Source organism: Abramis brama, assembly GCF_963993115.1.
Source record: "Abramis brama genome assembly, chromosome: 22".
NCBI lineage: Eukaryota > Metazoa > Chordata > Actinopteri > Cypriniformes > Leuciscidae > Abramis > Abramis brama.
This window is the reverse complement of record NC_139984.1, coordinates 9155786-9168588: the sequence shown is the minus strand read 5'-3', so window position 1 is coordinate 9168588 and position 12803 is coordinate 9155786. Positions and strand designations below refer to the sequence as shown.

General features: G+C 35.0%; 1 protein-coding gene across 6 annotated transcripts; it reads left to right on the top strand.

The window, feature by feature from the left end:
- Positions 1-2126: 2126 nt before the first annotated feature.
- etv7 (ETS variant transcription factor 7) lies at positions 2127-12618 on the top strand. Of its 6 annotated transcripts, none has more exons than XM_084098526.1 (10): positions 2198-2423; positions 2929-3046; positions 4339-4503; positions 4603-4722; positions 5485-5526; positions 5653-5799; positions 6873-7028; positions 9169-9311; positions 9385-9485; positions 11113-12618. In XM_084098526.1, the coding sequence occupies exons 1-10, from the start codon at positions 2388-2390 to the stop codon at positions 11294-11296; spliced, it is 1212 nt and encodes a 403-aa protein (XP_083954652.1). In that variant the 5' UTR covers positions 2198-2387; the 3' UTR covers positions 11297-12618. The 6 variants fall into 6 exon arrangements, with proteins under 6 accessions (XP_083954655.1, XP_083954653.1, XP_083954656.1 ...); XM_084098525.1 differs by having other exon boundaries at positions 2253-2423; positions 2926-3046; XM_084098529.1 differs by lacking the exon at positions 5485-5526 and having other exon boundaries at positions 2127-2423; positions 2926-3046; positions 5722-5799.
- The last annotated feature ends 185 nt before the right edge of the window (positions 12619-12803 follow it).

Genomic DNA, 12803 nt, shown 5'->3' with positions numbered 1-12803 from the left:
GGTGAAATGTTTTGTACCTTTTCTTGAAATGTTTTGTAAAATGAGCTCACCTCATTTATAAATATAGCTAGCCTAGTGCATAATGTCAACCATTGGAAATATTTTCTCCTTTTGGATTTATTTTATATGAAACACAATCCTGGGAAAGTGTGGAAGAGCAGATAGCATATCATTTCATCACAGCAGTTGCAAAAATAGAAATGCAATGCAAATAAAAGTTTCTCAATTCCGGATATGCTTCCATATTTACCTCAGGATGCCATTTGTCTCCAGTGAGAACTTTCATAGAAACCTCTTTGATGACACTGTCCAGTCTGAGAGTTGTTTAACTATAATTCGCAGTTTCAGGTTTAGGCTATATCTCACAATTTGAAATAATCTCACAGTTCAGATTTTTTTCCTGAGTTCTGAGTTTGCAGATGCTTCTCATGCTGCTGTATCCTTCAGTCCTTCGGATGATTGTAGTCTCGAGATGGTCTCGTAGCATGGCTATATGTCACACGTTTCCCCATTCCCCATTTCCCCAATGGAGTATTCTTTCATTGTTTGGGTATTTTGTTACCGACCCACCTCCTGGGTAAGATGTAACAACCCAGCGGTTGAGTTGTTTATTGTGGGCTTTTTTTTTTTTTTTTTTTTTGCATCCTCTTAAGTTATACAAGATTCAACAATTTTTTTTAAAGTCATTTTAAGTGTTAATGTAATTTAAGTTGAAATCACTTAAACATCCACAATGATTGTACTTTTATTTGAGGCAGCAACTTTTTATTAATGTTCAGAAGAGAGCAGTTCAACTTCTCTGGGCCATCGAATTGGTGCATTTCTTCTGTAAAATGTGTGTATTTTATCTATAAAATAATTACTGTGCTGTAAACCATTTAATTTTATGCAAAGCAACATATGCCCATGAATGCAATGACAGTCACCAATCTGTATGTAACTTCATTTTTATGTATTTTTTTTTAATAGTAATTAAGTAATTATGAAAGGCGTGCCCTTTTTCTCACTTGAGCACATCAGCAACCCTTTAGTCTCCAGCACCACCATTTTCCAGAACTGCAGCCTACCTGGAGTCTCCAGAAGTGCAAGCTGTCAGCACCACATCCTCTTGTACCACCGTTTGAATAATTCATCTTCCAGAATCTGACAGTAGTTTTGGGAGTTCATTTTTAGTTCATCTCTGAACGGACTTCAGGTAGGAGATGGACTAAAAATGAACTTCTTCAAACAGTGGTACAAGAGGATGTGGTGCTGATCAAGAGTCACTCCCAATTTCTAGTATTGCCTTAGTATTGCATCCTTCTCATGGACATTTAATAATTTGTGACTTTTCAGTCTGAGTTCAATCTCTTTTTTGGCTTATTTTATCTGTAAAAGAAACGTGCCTAATAATTATTTATGCACACCTGAATATAAGCCGTTTTTCATTTCCAGCCTCCATGAACAATTATATGCCACTTATAAATGATTAAATACAAAATCAATAGTAGTTATTAAGTTTAATGTGGTTTGGAATTGGTCAAATGTTCCTAAAAAAAAAAATATATATATATATATGATCAGAAAATCAACGTACCTAATAATTCTGCACAGACTTTAGTGATCAAATATTTTCACCATTATTTAATTTCATAATTTTTCTATAGTATATTGGTCACTTTGATTCTTGAAATTCATCCATCTTCCAAACTGCTTGTCCTATAGGGAAATGGGGATGCTGGAGCCTATAAGACGCTGAAACCTTATTCATATAAGCTTATTCAAATGAATGAATGTTTCCCTCACGTTCCTAGGGGCGCTAAAGTAGTCTATGATGCGTAAAAGACGCACCTCAACCGAAAATTGCTGACAGAAATGGATCAAATGATAAACAGAACTTATAGTAGAAAACTTAAAAATGTATAAACGTAGAGACTTTTTTTGTTTGTTTTTTGTTTTTTTGTTTGTTTGCAATGTTCTTTTAAAGTTTCGCTCTTTTAAAGTTGAACCACTGTGCATATTTCCTACGCATTTCAGTTTAATGATCTTTCTGGACTTTCAGGAAACACCAGATGGGCTATGGAGAGTCACACACAAACATAAGGCCGATCTTTTCCCTACAGTGTTTGTGAGATTTAAGAGCACACACACACACACACACACACACACAGCCCCTGGCAGATCCGCTCTCTTTCGTCTCTTTCGTTTTCATTTCCCGGAAGGATTCCTTTCTTAATTTTGCAGGCGATCCGCATAAGAAAAAGACAAACTCTGCTGTGCGAGAATACGACGTCAGTCGACTTTAAACGCCTTATTTTGTGTATACATCGACAAGTTGTTGATATTTTAATCAGTTATTGATAGTGTCGTGAATAAATAGAAGAGTGTGTAAAGTCTTGAAGGTTAACATGAGTGACGCCTCCTCTCCGCCACCTTTAATAAAGGTAAGAGACTCACTCACTCACAAAATAAGTGCATTGTAGACCTGTTAAAAAATCTGAATGACTAGGCTAATCAATGTTTGTATTATTGTCTCAATTAAAAACGAACTAAAGTAATTTAATCACATTAAAACACTTTACTCCTCACTGTAAGCAAATGTTATATTCAAATTGCTGTTTTGTTATTTTGCAAACCCTCTTAAAATATAATATGAAAGTAAAATATTAGTGTAGATTTTTGATGCAAGTCTACTTTATTAACAATTTAGGCGACGGTGTAAAACTGAAAATAAAAACTGTGTGCCTCAAATTTACTTTCACTTTTGCAGTGTGTTGTTTTCATTCAGCAGAATATGAGTCACTATCTAGGTTCTGTCCTTTCTGGTTCATTCATATATTATACATCACTGAAAACATGAAAGGGAATTAAAGGCTGAGATAAAGACTTCCCTTTCATTTGTTATTAAAGTAAATGTTTCTTTCTGCTTTCCCTTCCAAACGTCAGCAGAGTTGTAATGGGAACGAACCCTCGGTTTGTGCGCCCGTTCTGCCCAGCCCTCAGAACGGACCTCCCTCCATGAATGAAGCCATGCCTGATGAACTGTGCAAGCTCCCTGGAAGACTACGTATGTTCCCATAAAAACTACACTTCTGCGATTACAATAAATGCATACAGATCACAACGACTAAACATGTTTTAGGTGCATGCATTTAAGGAAAAATGTACTCAACATCATGCTTTTTCAAACATGCGACTTCATCCAGCAAAACAACCAAGCTACACTTTTCCACACAGTAGCCAGTAGTTTTCAAAAGGTCAAAAAGAACAATAACAATACCATAAAGCATTTGGCCTCATATATTTGTCTACATCTAAGGCCTGGTATTAAGATGCGTTTTGGTCGATCGGATCACAAGTGGATGACGCTAAAAACTAAAACGGGTCTAAAACGCTTTGAGCTTGTCCACTTTCCACCACTTCCAGAGGTAGTTGAAAACACATTTGACCGGATTGCTTTCGTAGTGTAAACGCTCATGTGGTCGAATGTGTTCAAACAGCCACAAAAGACCGTCTTCTCTCCACATACTGACCTGATGAGTAACATTATGGGAAGAGCGCTAGCCAGAAGGGATTTAAACTGGCAGCTGAAGACCCAAGTTTGGTTTGAAGATGAAAAACATACCAAGCACAATGTTCTCTCACCATTCCTGATTTCTAACACACACTCACAGCGTTCAGCGTGATCTTGCTGCTGTCAGAGCAGAAACTAAAGCTAAGTTTTTCTATTTTCTCCGGTCGTGTTCATATGTAAATTGCGAGAGCTTATTTTGTCCATTAGATCAAAAGATCTGAAAAAGCCCATACTTTCATCCGCCCATAGACCCTGTTTTTGAAGAAATCAGGACAGAAGTGGTTGAAAGTGAACAAAAGAGACGGATTAAAACACCAGGTGTAAATGGGAATGTGTCTCCCTCGTCTACTTGTGATCCGATCCACGAAAACGCATCTTAATTCCAAGTGTAAACAGGGACTAAGTCTTCTTTCATACAAAGGTTTTGTGAGAGGAATAGACTGAAAATTTTCACTCAATTTACTCTCAAATAACATTCAAACTTGCACATATTCAAACCTTGTGGCTCATCACATGAGATTTGAATATACTCACATTTGCGACACACGGAATGAATTTTCAGCAAATTATGATATCAGTTTGGGTCTGTTCCTCAAACACATGCAATGCTTCATAAATAGTAACAGACTACTTTTTAAAGAGCTTAAATGGCTTTTTTTTAGGAGATTCAGAGTCACTTCACACGGCTGCTCTCATTATGACATCCTGCACAATATCTCTTTATGTTTCTGGAATGACACAAGGGTGAGTAAATGAGCCCTTTATTTTCTGGTTGTAATGTACAGGGATCAATCCTTCTCTGTGGGATAAAGAGGATGTGAATCTCTGGCTGCGCTGGGCTCAGAGGGAATACTCTTTGCGACGTGCGGACCACCAAAGATTTGAGATGAACGGAAAGGCACTTTGTCTTCTCACCAAAGAGGACTTCCGTCTCCGCTGTCCCAGCTCTGGTGCGTGATGCTAAAACTATTAGGTTGTAGTCATCAGATTTGTCCAGAACTTTTATAATAACTGCACTGTGGAATATAACTGCAACTGCTGTGAAACAGGTGATGTTCTGTATGAACTCCTTCAACATGTGAAGCAGCAAAGGAGATGTGCAATCTTCAATCCGCTGGCCAACTCCAACACACACACACAACAGATGCTCGACTCGCATGCGACCACAGGTGATCTGTTCTATCTATCTGTCCATCCATCCGTCTATCTATCTATCTATCTATCTATACATCATCTATCTATCTATCTATCTATCTATCTATCTATCTATCTATCTATCTATCTATCTATCTATCTATCTATCTATCTATACATCATCTATCTATCTATCTATCTATCTATCTATCTATCTATCTATCTATACATCATCTATCTATCTATCTATCTATCTATCTATCTATCTATCTATCTATCTATACATCATCTATCTATTTATCTATCTATCTATCTATCTATCTATACATCATCTATCTATCTATCTATCTATCTATCTATCTATCTATCTATCTATCTATCTATCTATCTATCTATCTGTCTGTCTGTCTGTCTGTCTGTCTGTCTGTCTGTCTGTCTGTCTATCTATCTATCTATCTATCTATCTATCTATCTATCTATCTGTCTGTCTATCTATCTATCTATCTATCTATCTATCTATACATCATCTATCTATCTATCTATCTATCTATCTATCTATCTATCTATCTATCTATCTATCTATCTATCTATCTATCTATCTATCTATCTGTCTATCTATCTATCTATCTATCTATCTATCTATCTATCTATCTATCTATCTGGTGATTTAGGTTTCAAGGTAAGGTTAAGTAACAAGTTGAAAGAACTCTTCCTTGTTCCGTCTGTTTCTTTATAAACACACTGATCTGCTTCATTTGTGAAACATGGGGTTAAATTACACCCATTCCTTTATGCAGGAGGGAATTTCCTGGTTGCAAAACTAGAGCCGTTGCCAAAAGGTGTGGCTAAATCAGACTTAACTTTTCATATTTGGCTTTTTGTGTTAGACTTGACCCTGTAATGTTATAAATAAAATTTTGTTTGCAATTGCAGCTGTAAATAGCACTTGATAAATGGTCTTGCAGGTCCTTGTGTTCCCTCTAACAGAAGTGTTCCTGTTTGTCCTGTGAATCCAAATTCTCGGGTGTTAACAGCCGGATGCAGCACGGATCACGGCCAGGAGGGAAAACCCTTGTCTTCTTACCCTGAGCATCCACAAGTCATGAAAACAGGTCAGTGTTTAAGCCATCTTTGTTACTCCCTTTATAAAAGTCCTGAGACTAGATCTCAAGCTTTTATGCAGATGTCTTATATCATGATACGAGTAATTTTATTTCACAATAACGATATATAAATAAAATAATAAAATAGTTATTTTTGCTTTAAATACGAGTATTTTTGTTAGTTTTGCTTTAAATGTGTATCAACATTTTGATACCATTGAAATTTCATAATTCTTGGCACCATGTTCAGTATAAAAAAAATCTAAAACTAGCCTAAGTAAAAAAAAAAAAAAAAAAAACTCTCAAGCTTACTGAAGACAAGCAAACAGTGTTAAAGAACAAAGAAACTGAATACAAGCATACTGAAGAAAAAAACTACAGCAGATCAAAGACACAGATGAAATAGACCTACCTGAAAAACTTCAAGCACTAGAACTTAGTAATACTACATAAATTGCATAAAGTAATCAAATGTGTATAAAAACACTGCAGTCAGTGAACACTAGTCTTCACTGTGTTAAAGTTTAAAAAATGATTCAGTCAAGAGCAGTGAGATTTTCTCTTTTTTATTTTTTGATTAACAATAATAGGTTGCTGTCACTTTAAGACCAAATGCATGGATCCAATATACTTGTGTATTTTCTTTTTCAACTGTTTACATTCACGTAAGACATAAATGACTGTGTTTACTTGCAAAGATGGTCATTTTGACATATAAGTGTGTGTATTTAACTGTTCAAGCCGAATTAGTCAGCAAAAAGCACTCACAAATGAGTTCTCTTTTGCTTCTTATTGTGTTTTTAAACGTCAATGATTAAATACGCATTCATATTATAAGCCTTTGTGACTACGCAGCACAGCAACGTCACATGCAAATTTCTACTGGTTACTCGTGTCTACGGGTGTATCATCCACCCCTAGGACAGTGGTATTTTTTGTTTGTTATATTTAAAGGACCCACCAAAACTTGTCCATCTTGTGGCCTTCAAGTGTGTCAATTATGTCCCTCTGGTTGAGATCCACTAATATAGGATATGGATGAGTTTGTTTTTTTTAGCTCACTGTTTACCCATATTCTGCAGAGCTTTCTCAACATTCCCCCAAGGAAGGACTGCAACAGAACTCTCCAGACAAAACCAGACAGCCTGTAAATATTTTCTGTACAGATGAGCCTCTCAACCTGTCCAGTAAACCTGCAAACACCACACACACCACTGAGGCCAATGGAAAGATTCCAGGTGCTCATTGAAGACATTAACTATGGCTGATATCATTTAATAATTTCGGAAATGAAGAAAAAAATAATACAAATTACAGAGTAGACATGTGCCGGTATTCGGTAATACGATACATCGCGGTAATGAATATGCACGATATTGTTATCGCGGGCACTTCAAAATACCGTGAAAAATAATAGATCAGAATTTATATTTATAGAACGTGCATTAGCTTATTTTGCAAAGAGGACACCGAGACCGACAGACTAGACAGAGCAGGTTACTTTTGATATGAAAACAATTCTCAGCTCTCAGGTTCTGTGTCCATTTTATTACGAAATTCAGACAATAAATACCGTTTTGGCGCTTGTAAATGTGACGTGACCGATCGCTGTAGCGCCTCAGTTCAAGTAAACCGATCATCTGTTCCTGGGACCCAAGAATAGACTTTTGTCCACTGTAGTGGACATTATATTTTAGTGAATTTCTCTGACATCATACATGTCACATGACACAACCTGGGTGTCCTGTAAAGAGCACATTCAGGACTTTTCAGAGATACGAAATGTTTGGAGGTTTCACCATGAAAACAACTTCTCCTTGGTCTTTAAAAATGTCTGACATTAATTTAGTGATCAAATGTAGCATTCTTATGGAAATATGATAATATATTGTAATTATAATTTAAATTGGACTACTTTTCAGATTGTATTTCATAAAACAACATCTCAGGAAAATGTTAAGGGGTTTCAAAAAAATAAAAAATAATTCTGTTACAGAACAGGGCATTGATTTCATACGTGTCCACTGTAGAGGACACCAGGACTTAAATCATGTTTATCAGGCATTTTGTGAGACACAACAAGTGAATATGGAAATAAATTATACATCAATATTCCTATGAAATATTAGATATTATTATTCAAATGTTGCCAATTATTACTCCAATTATTACACTTCTTTTTTCATTAAATGTTGCTCCAAGAACACATTAAGGTGCAAATTAGATACAGTTTATAGATACATTGCATTGAATGGGAATATTATTTTATGGACATTTTACCCACATATTGCATAAAGTAAAATGGTGTATCAATTCATTCCGTTATTTCTTTCATAACATAGTTGAGAATAATCTTTATACAAATTTTGGTTGAAAAAATCCTGAAACCCCCAAATTTATTGGTGATTGAAAAAAAAATCCCATTGTTTTTGCCTGTACATATAATTTCATTTTATTTTTTAAACAACTTAGTCCTGGCGTCCACTACAGAGGACATAGCATAACGTATGAATAAAATATTATTTTTCAAAAATGTTTTTTTACCATTTGTTTATTGTGCTCTAAACAATGTGATGACATGGAAAAAAACTAAATTCAAAAAACTTTTTTTTTCTGGGTCCCAGGAGGTTAAAGATACAGTACAACTTACCGAAAAGTATTTATGCCTCATACATAATATCGATCAATCAGTGTTTTTCAACCACGGAAAGAGGTCAGTAAAACTGCAGGTGAACAATTATGTCACAGAACGTTACATTTACCTCAGGAAAGCCATTTAATGACCAACACGTCGTTAGTTGACTAGAAAAAATAGCTATAGAGGAGTATTTTGCTAAATATGTGCACTATATTACATTTGTATTATATTTTTACTTGTGTCATAATTGTTATTATAATGAAAACCAAATTATATTTAATTTAATTTGTTAATTTTTAACCTTTAATAATACCAGCTGACAGGGCTCTCTGTATGTTTACAGCATTATGTGAGATATATTTTTTCTTGAGAAAAATTAACATGTGGGCTATCTACTATAGCCTACCTAATATTTATCCAAAGAGTCAATATTGAATCAAGATTGAAATCAAATCCCAAGAACTGAATTGAAATTGTGAAAATTGTGTAAAATTCTGTTTAGTTACCAAATGTTTTGACAATCACAATTACACCTATTGTGATGCAAGTTGTTTTTTTTCTACATCCCTCCCCCAATACATCCGTTTCTCTTGAGCAATTAAAATATCGTGATAATACCGTATACCGTGATAAAAGCTCAATCAATTAATCGCAGCATGAAAATTTGATACCGGCACATGCCTACAGAGTGTCAAAAAGCATAAAGTAACATGCCTTTGACCTTTCCATCCTTTCTTTAGACTGCAAACTGTTATGGCACTATGTGTACCACCTGCTGTCGGACAGTCGGTATAATGCCTTCATCCGCTGGGAGGATCCGGACTCCATGGTCTTCAGAGTGGTGGATCCCAATGGACTGGCACGACTCTGGGGAAACCACAAGGTACTTTAACAGGAGAGTCTTCTGTGTTTAAGTGTTACTGACAATAATCGGGTCTGTTTGTTTGTTATTGCAGAACAGGGCCAATATGACGTATGAGAAAATGTCTAGAGCATTGCGCCATTACTACAAGCTCAACATTATCAAGAAAGAGACAGGGCAGAGGCTGCTCTTCCGGTAAGTGGAGCCATTTGAAGCACATTAGGATTTGTTTGTACTTGCTCATAACTCAAATGTCGGAGTTGACTTAATATCAGTTGTTAGTTGATGGTGATGCTGATATAATTCCTATATAGGCTAATTCCATTTAATGATGGCAAATTAGTCATACCCTTTGTAACAAAGAAGTGTAATTGTATTGAATGCGCATTTGTAGAGTACTTTAACTTAATTTTTAAGGTCACCATGAATTCAAAATGGACAATTCTTATTTTTTATGGAATATTGCAGTGTTTATTATAAATTATTTATCGGTGCACATCATCATTTAAAAAAAAAAAGAAAGAATGTGCCCTCATAATCTTTTATATTTTATCTGCCGATAAAGCAGAAGTGTACCTTGGTATACTTCAACCAAAAACACAATAGAAGTACGAAATCACACTCAAGTCCTATTTATGAGTCAAAAACACTCTAAAGTTCAGCTAATTGAATTTAATACATTTCAGTTCACACTTACAGTAGCTACATTCTTTTAAAGTCCCCCTGTAGTCAATCATTTTATCCATTAAATCATCACTAAAATTACATATTTAAAAGTTTAGAGCATTTTTGGTTCACTGCAGTTTTAAGGAGAAAATACTCAGCAATGCTGTTGACTCACATGATTAGTCTTAAAGCATATTAAAAACACCACATAGACATATAAACAACATTAAAAACTTGATTTTCACCACAGGGTTGACTTTAAAATGTATTTACTGTAATAAATACTCTTTTTAATTGTGTAAAGTGTACTTTTTTTTCACAAGTGATACTAAAAGCCAATTAACTTTTGCATGAATTTATGTTTATGTTTCTTATGATGCTAAAAATCTTTAAATCTGAAATGGTATGATTAAATGCGGTCTGACATGCATTCTTCAATGCACATCGTTTAAAAGCATCCCAAGAGATGCTTGATTAAGTCGGTTGAGAAAATGAACATAGTGTATATATAATAGTACCCATACGTCCATATCTGTAATTTCATAGTTTAATCACTTTACTGTTATTATAAAATGTGGAAAATTAAGAAAAATTAAGAATGAGTAAATGTCCCCACACTTTGTATTTATTTTATTTTTTTAAGTAATACATATTTTAGACAAAATAGAAATTCACTAAAATATTTGAAAAAATTCTTTTTACAGATACAGTTGATAAAGTAGATTTTTGAACTCACACAAGAGGGAGCTAAAACTGTTAATTCTGTTAAACTGGGCATGATGATCTCAAAAAGGAAAATGCTGTCCTGGTCGCACTTCCGGATTTTAGTTAGACATATTCCAGGGTCAACATTCCTGTCTAAAAAAATTAGTCCTAACCCTATCCCTACCCCTAAACCTAACCCTACCCATAAGTTATCCCTAAAATCAGAGTGAAATGATGGTGAATAACACTGATGTAGAAGCACCGAACCCTGGCTGTGAGCCTAAACTTGTCCCTCAAATCTGATTGGTTGATTGGAATGTTGTTCCAGGATCAACAAAGATGCTGATGCAGGAACATGTTGCACATGGTAAAATGAGGTTCTGCGTCCTGGCCCATATGTTGATCAGTCACTACCTAAATGTCTTTAAAACTGTCTCTTGGTCTGCCGCAGGTTTCTGAAGACGCCTGAGGAAATAATGCAAGGCAGGTCGGAGCGTGCAGAACCTCCAGAGTCTCCTGACAGTCCCGCGTCCCCTGACTACAGAGAAGACGCTCTGGAAGTATCACCTGTATCGACCCCTACCACCCCGAGTCCCAGCTCTGATCACAACTTCAGCATATCGCCAATCCCATGACACCCTCTTCTACATTAATTAACCTGGCCTTTTAGAATGGGAAACCCCAGAGCTGGACGTCCGATACAGTTTGATGTGAAATACAGACTGCCATCTACATCCCCAGAGATTGCTGATATCCTGTAGAGGAACCATTGGAATATTTTAGGAGATGCTCAGTTTAAGTTTACTTCACACGGTGAAGACTCAGGGTAGTTTATGCAGTTGTTTGCTGTGAGGATGTGTTGAAATTTACACGACACATTCATCAACACAACAATTATGATTGATTCTCATAGTCTCGTTGTCGAGTTGATATGAAACGTTCTCAGGCTGTAAAACTGTGCAATGTTATTTTTTTTACAAATTTGTGAACTGTACTGCATTAATTAATCAAATTGCATTAATAATATGGGTGGCACTTTATTTTACAGTCCTGTTCCACATGAATATACTATACAGTAATTTCAGTAACTGGGTAATAACTAGGTATTAACCCTGAACCTACACTAAACCTAACCTTAACCCATGTAGTTACATTATGTGCCCCAGTACTTTCTTAGGTAAGTACACTGTAAGTGTACGTACTGTAAAATAAAGTGCGACCATAATATGTACACCGAAATCTATGTTTCATTAATTGCCTATTAACTCTATAAAGGTAACTATAAAAAAAAAGTTCATGAGCATCTACTGTAATTTGTCATATTTTAGGTTAAAATGAATATGAATGCAGAATAGAAAGTTTGTATTTTGTGAAATTTTATTTTATTTTTAAGGCTTTTTGCAGTCAAACGTAAATAGTTTGTATGCTTTTTTTAAATAGTTTATAAGTTATTTATAAGTAAATATGTCATTTGGTCTCATAAAATCTAGTATAATAATGGTAACACTTTAGATTAGGGTCCATTTCTCACTATGAACTAGTTGCTTATTTGCATGCATATTATTGGCTGTTTATGAGTACTTATAAAGCATATATTAATGCCTTATTCTGCAGGATTCTACATCCTGTAATCCACCCGATACCTAAACTTAACAACTGCCTTACTAACTATTAATAAGCAGTTTAAAAATTAGGAGGAAAAAGTCATAGTTGATAGTGAGAATTAGACCCTAAAGTTACCATTATTATAACATAAATAGAAAAATGTTGATGAATGGTCAATGAAATTAAATACCACCTAAAGCTGTGTTTTAAATCAGGGTATTTTTTTTTTTTTTAATTTCTTTGAAGAACTGTGATTCCCAGTGTCTGGGAAAAGCCTTTATAGCCTAATTTTTAAAGTGTGATTTCTAGACCTGGAAAAGTCATGTAAATTAATAAAATCTTATAACTCAAACTGATTTTTAAAATAAATATAGGTGTTTCTATAAAATCATTATCCTTAATTTTTATCTAAGAAATCATGAACAATTGGAAAAGTCATTGGGCCTTTGAATATTGTTCAAATATGAGGGGCTTTTGAGTCAAAACGGTTGAGAACCTCTGATCTAAAAAGAGCAGCGAAGTGACTTCACTGGCTTA

Coding starts and splice junctions, on each gene's coding strand:
- etv7 (XM_084098525.1), top strand. CDS start 2,388: ATGAGTGACGCCTCCTCTCCGCCACCTTTAATAAAG. Junction 5,800..6,872: donor TCCACAAGTCATGAAAACAG/GTCAGTGTTTAA, acceptor CATATTCTGCAG/AGCTTTCTCAACATTCCCCC. Junction 7,029..9,168: donor GGCCAATGGAAAGATTCCAG/GTGCTCATTGAA, acceptor TCCTTTCTTTAG/ACTGCAAACTGTTATGGCAC.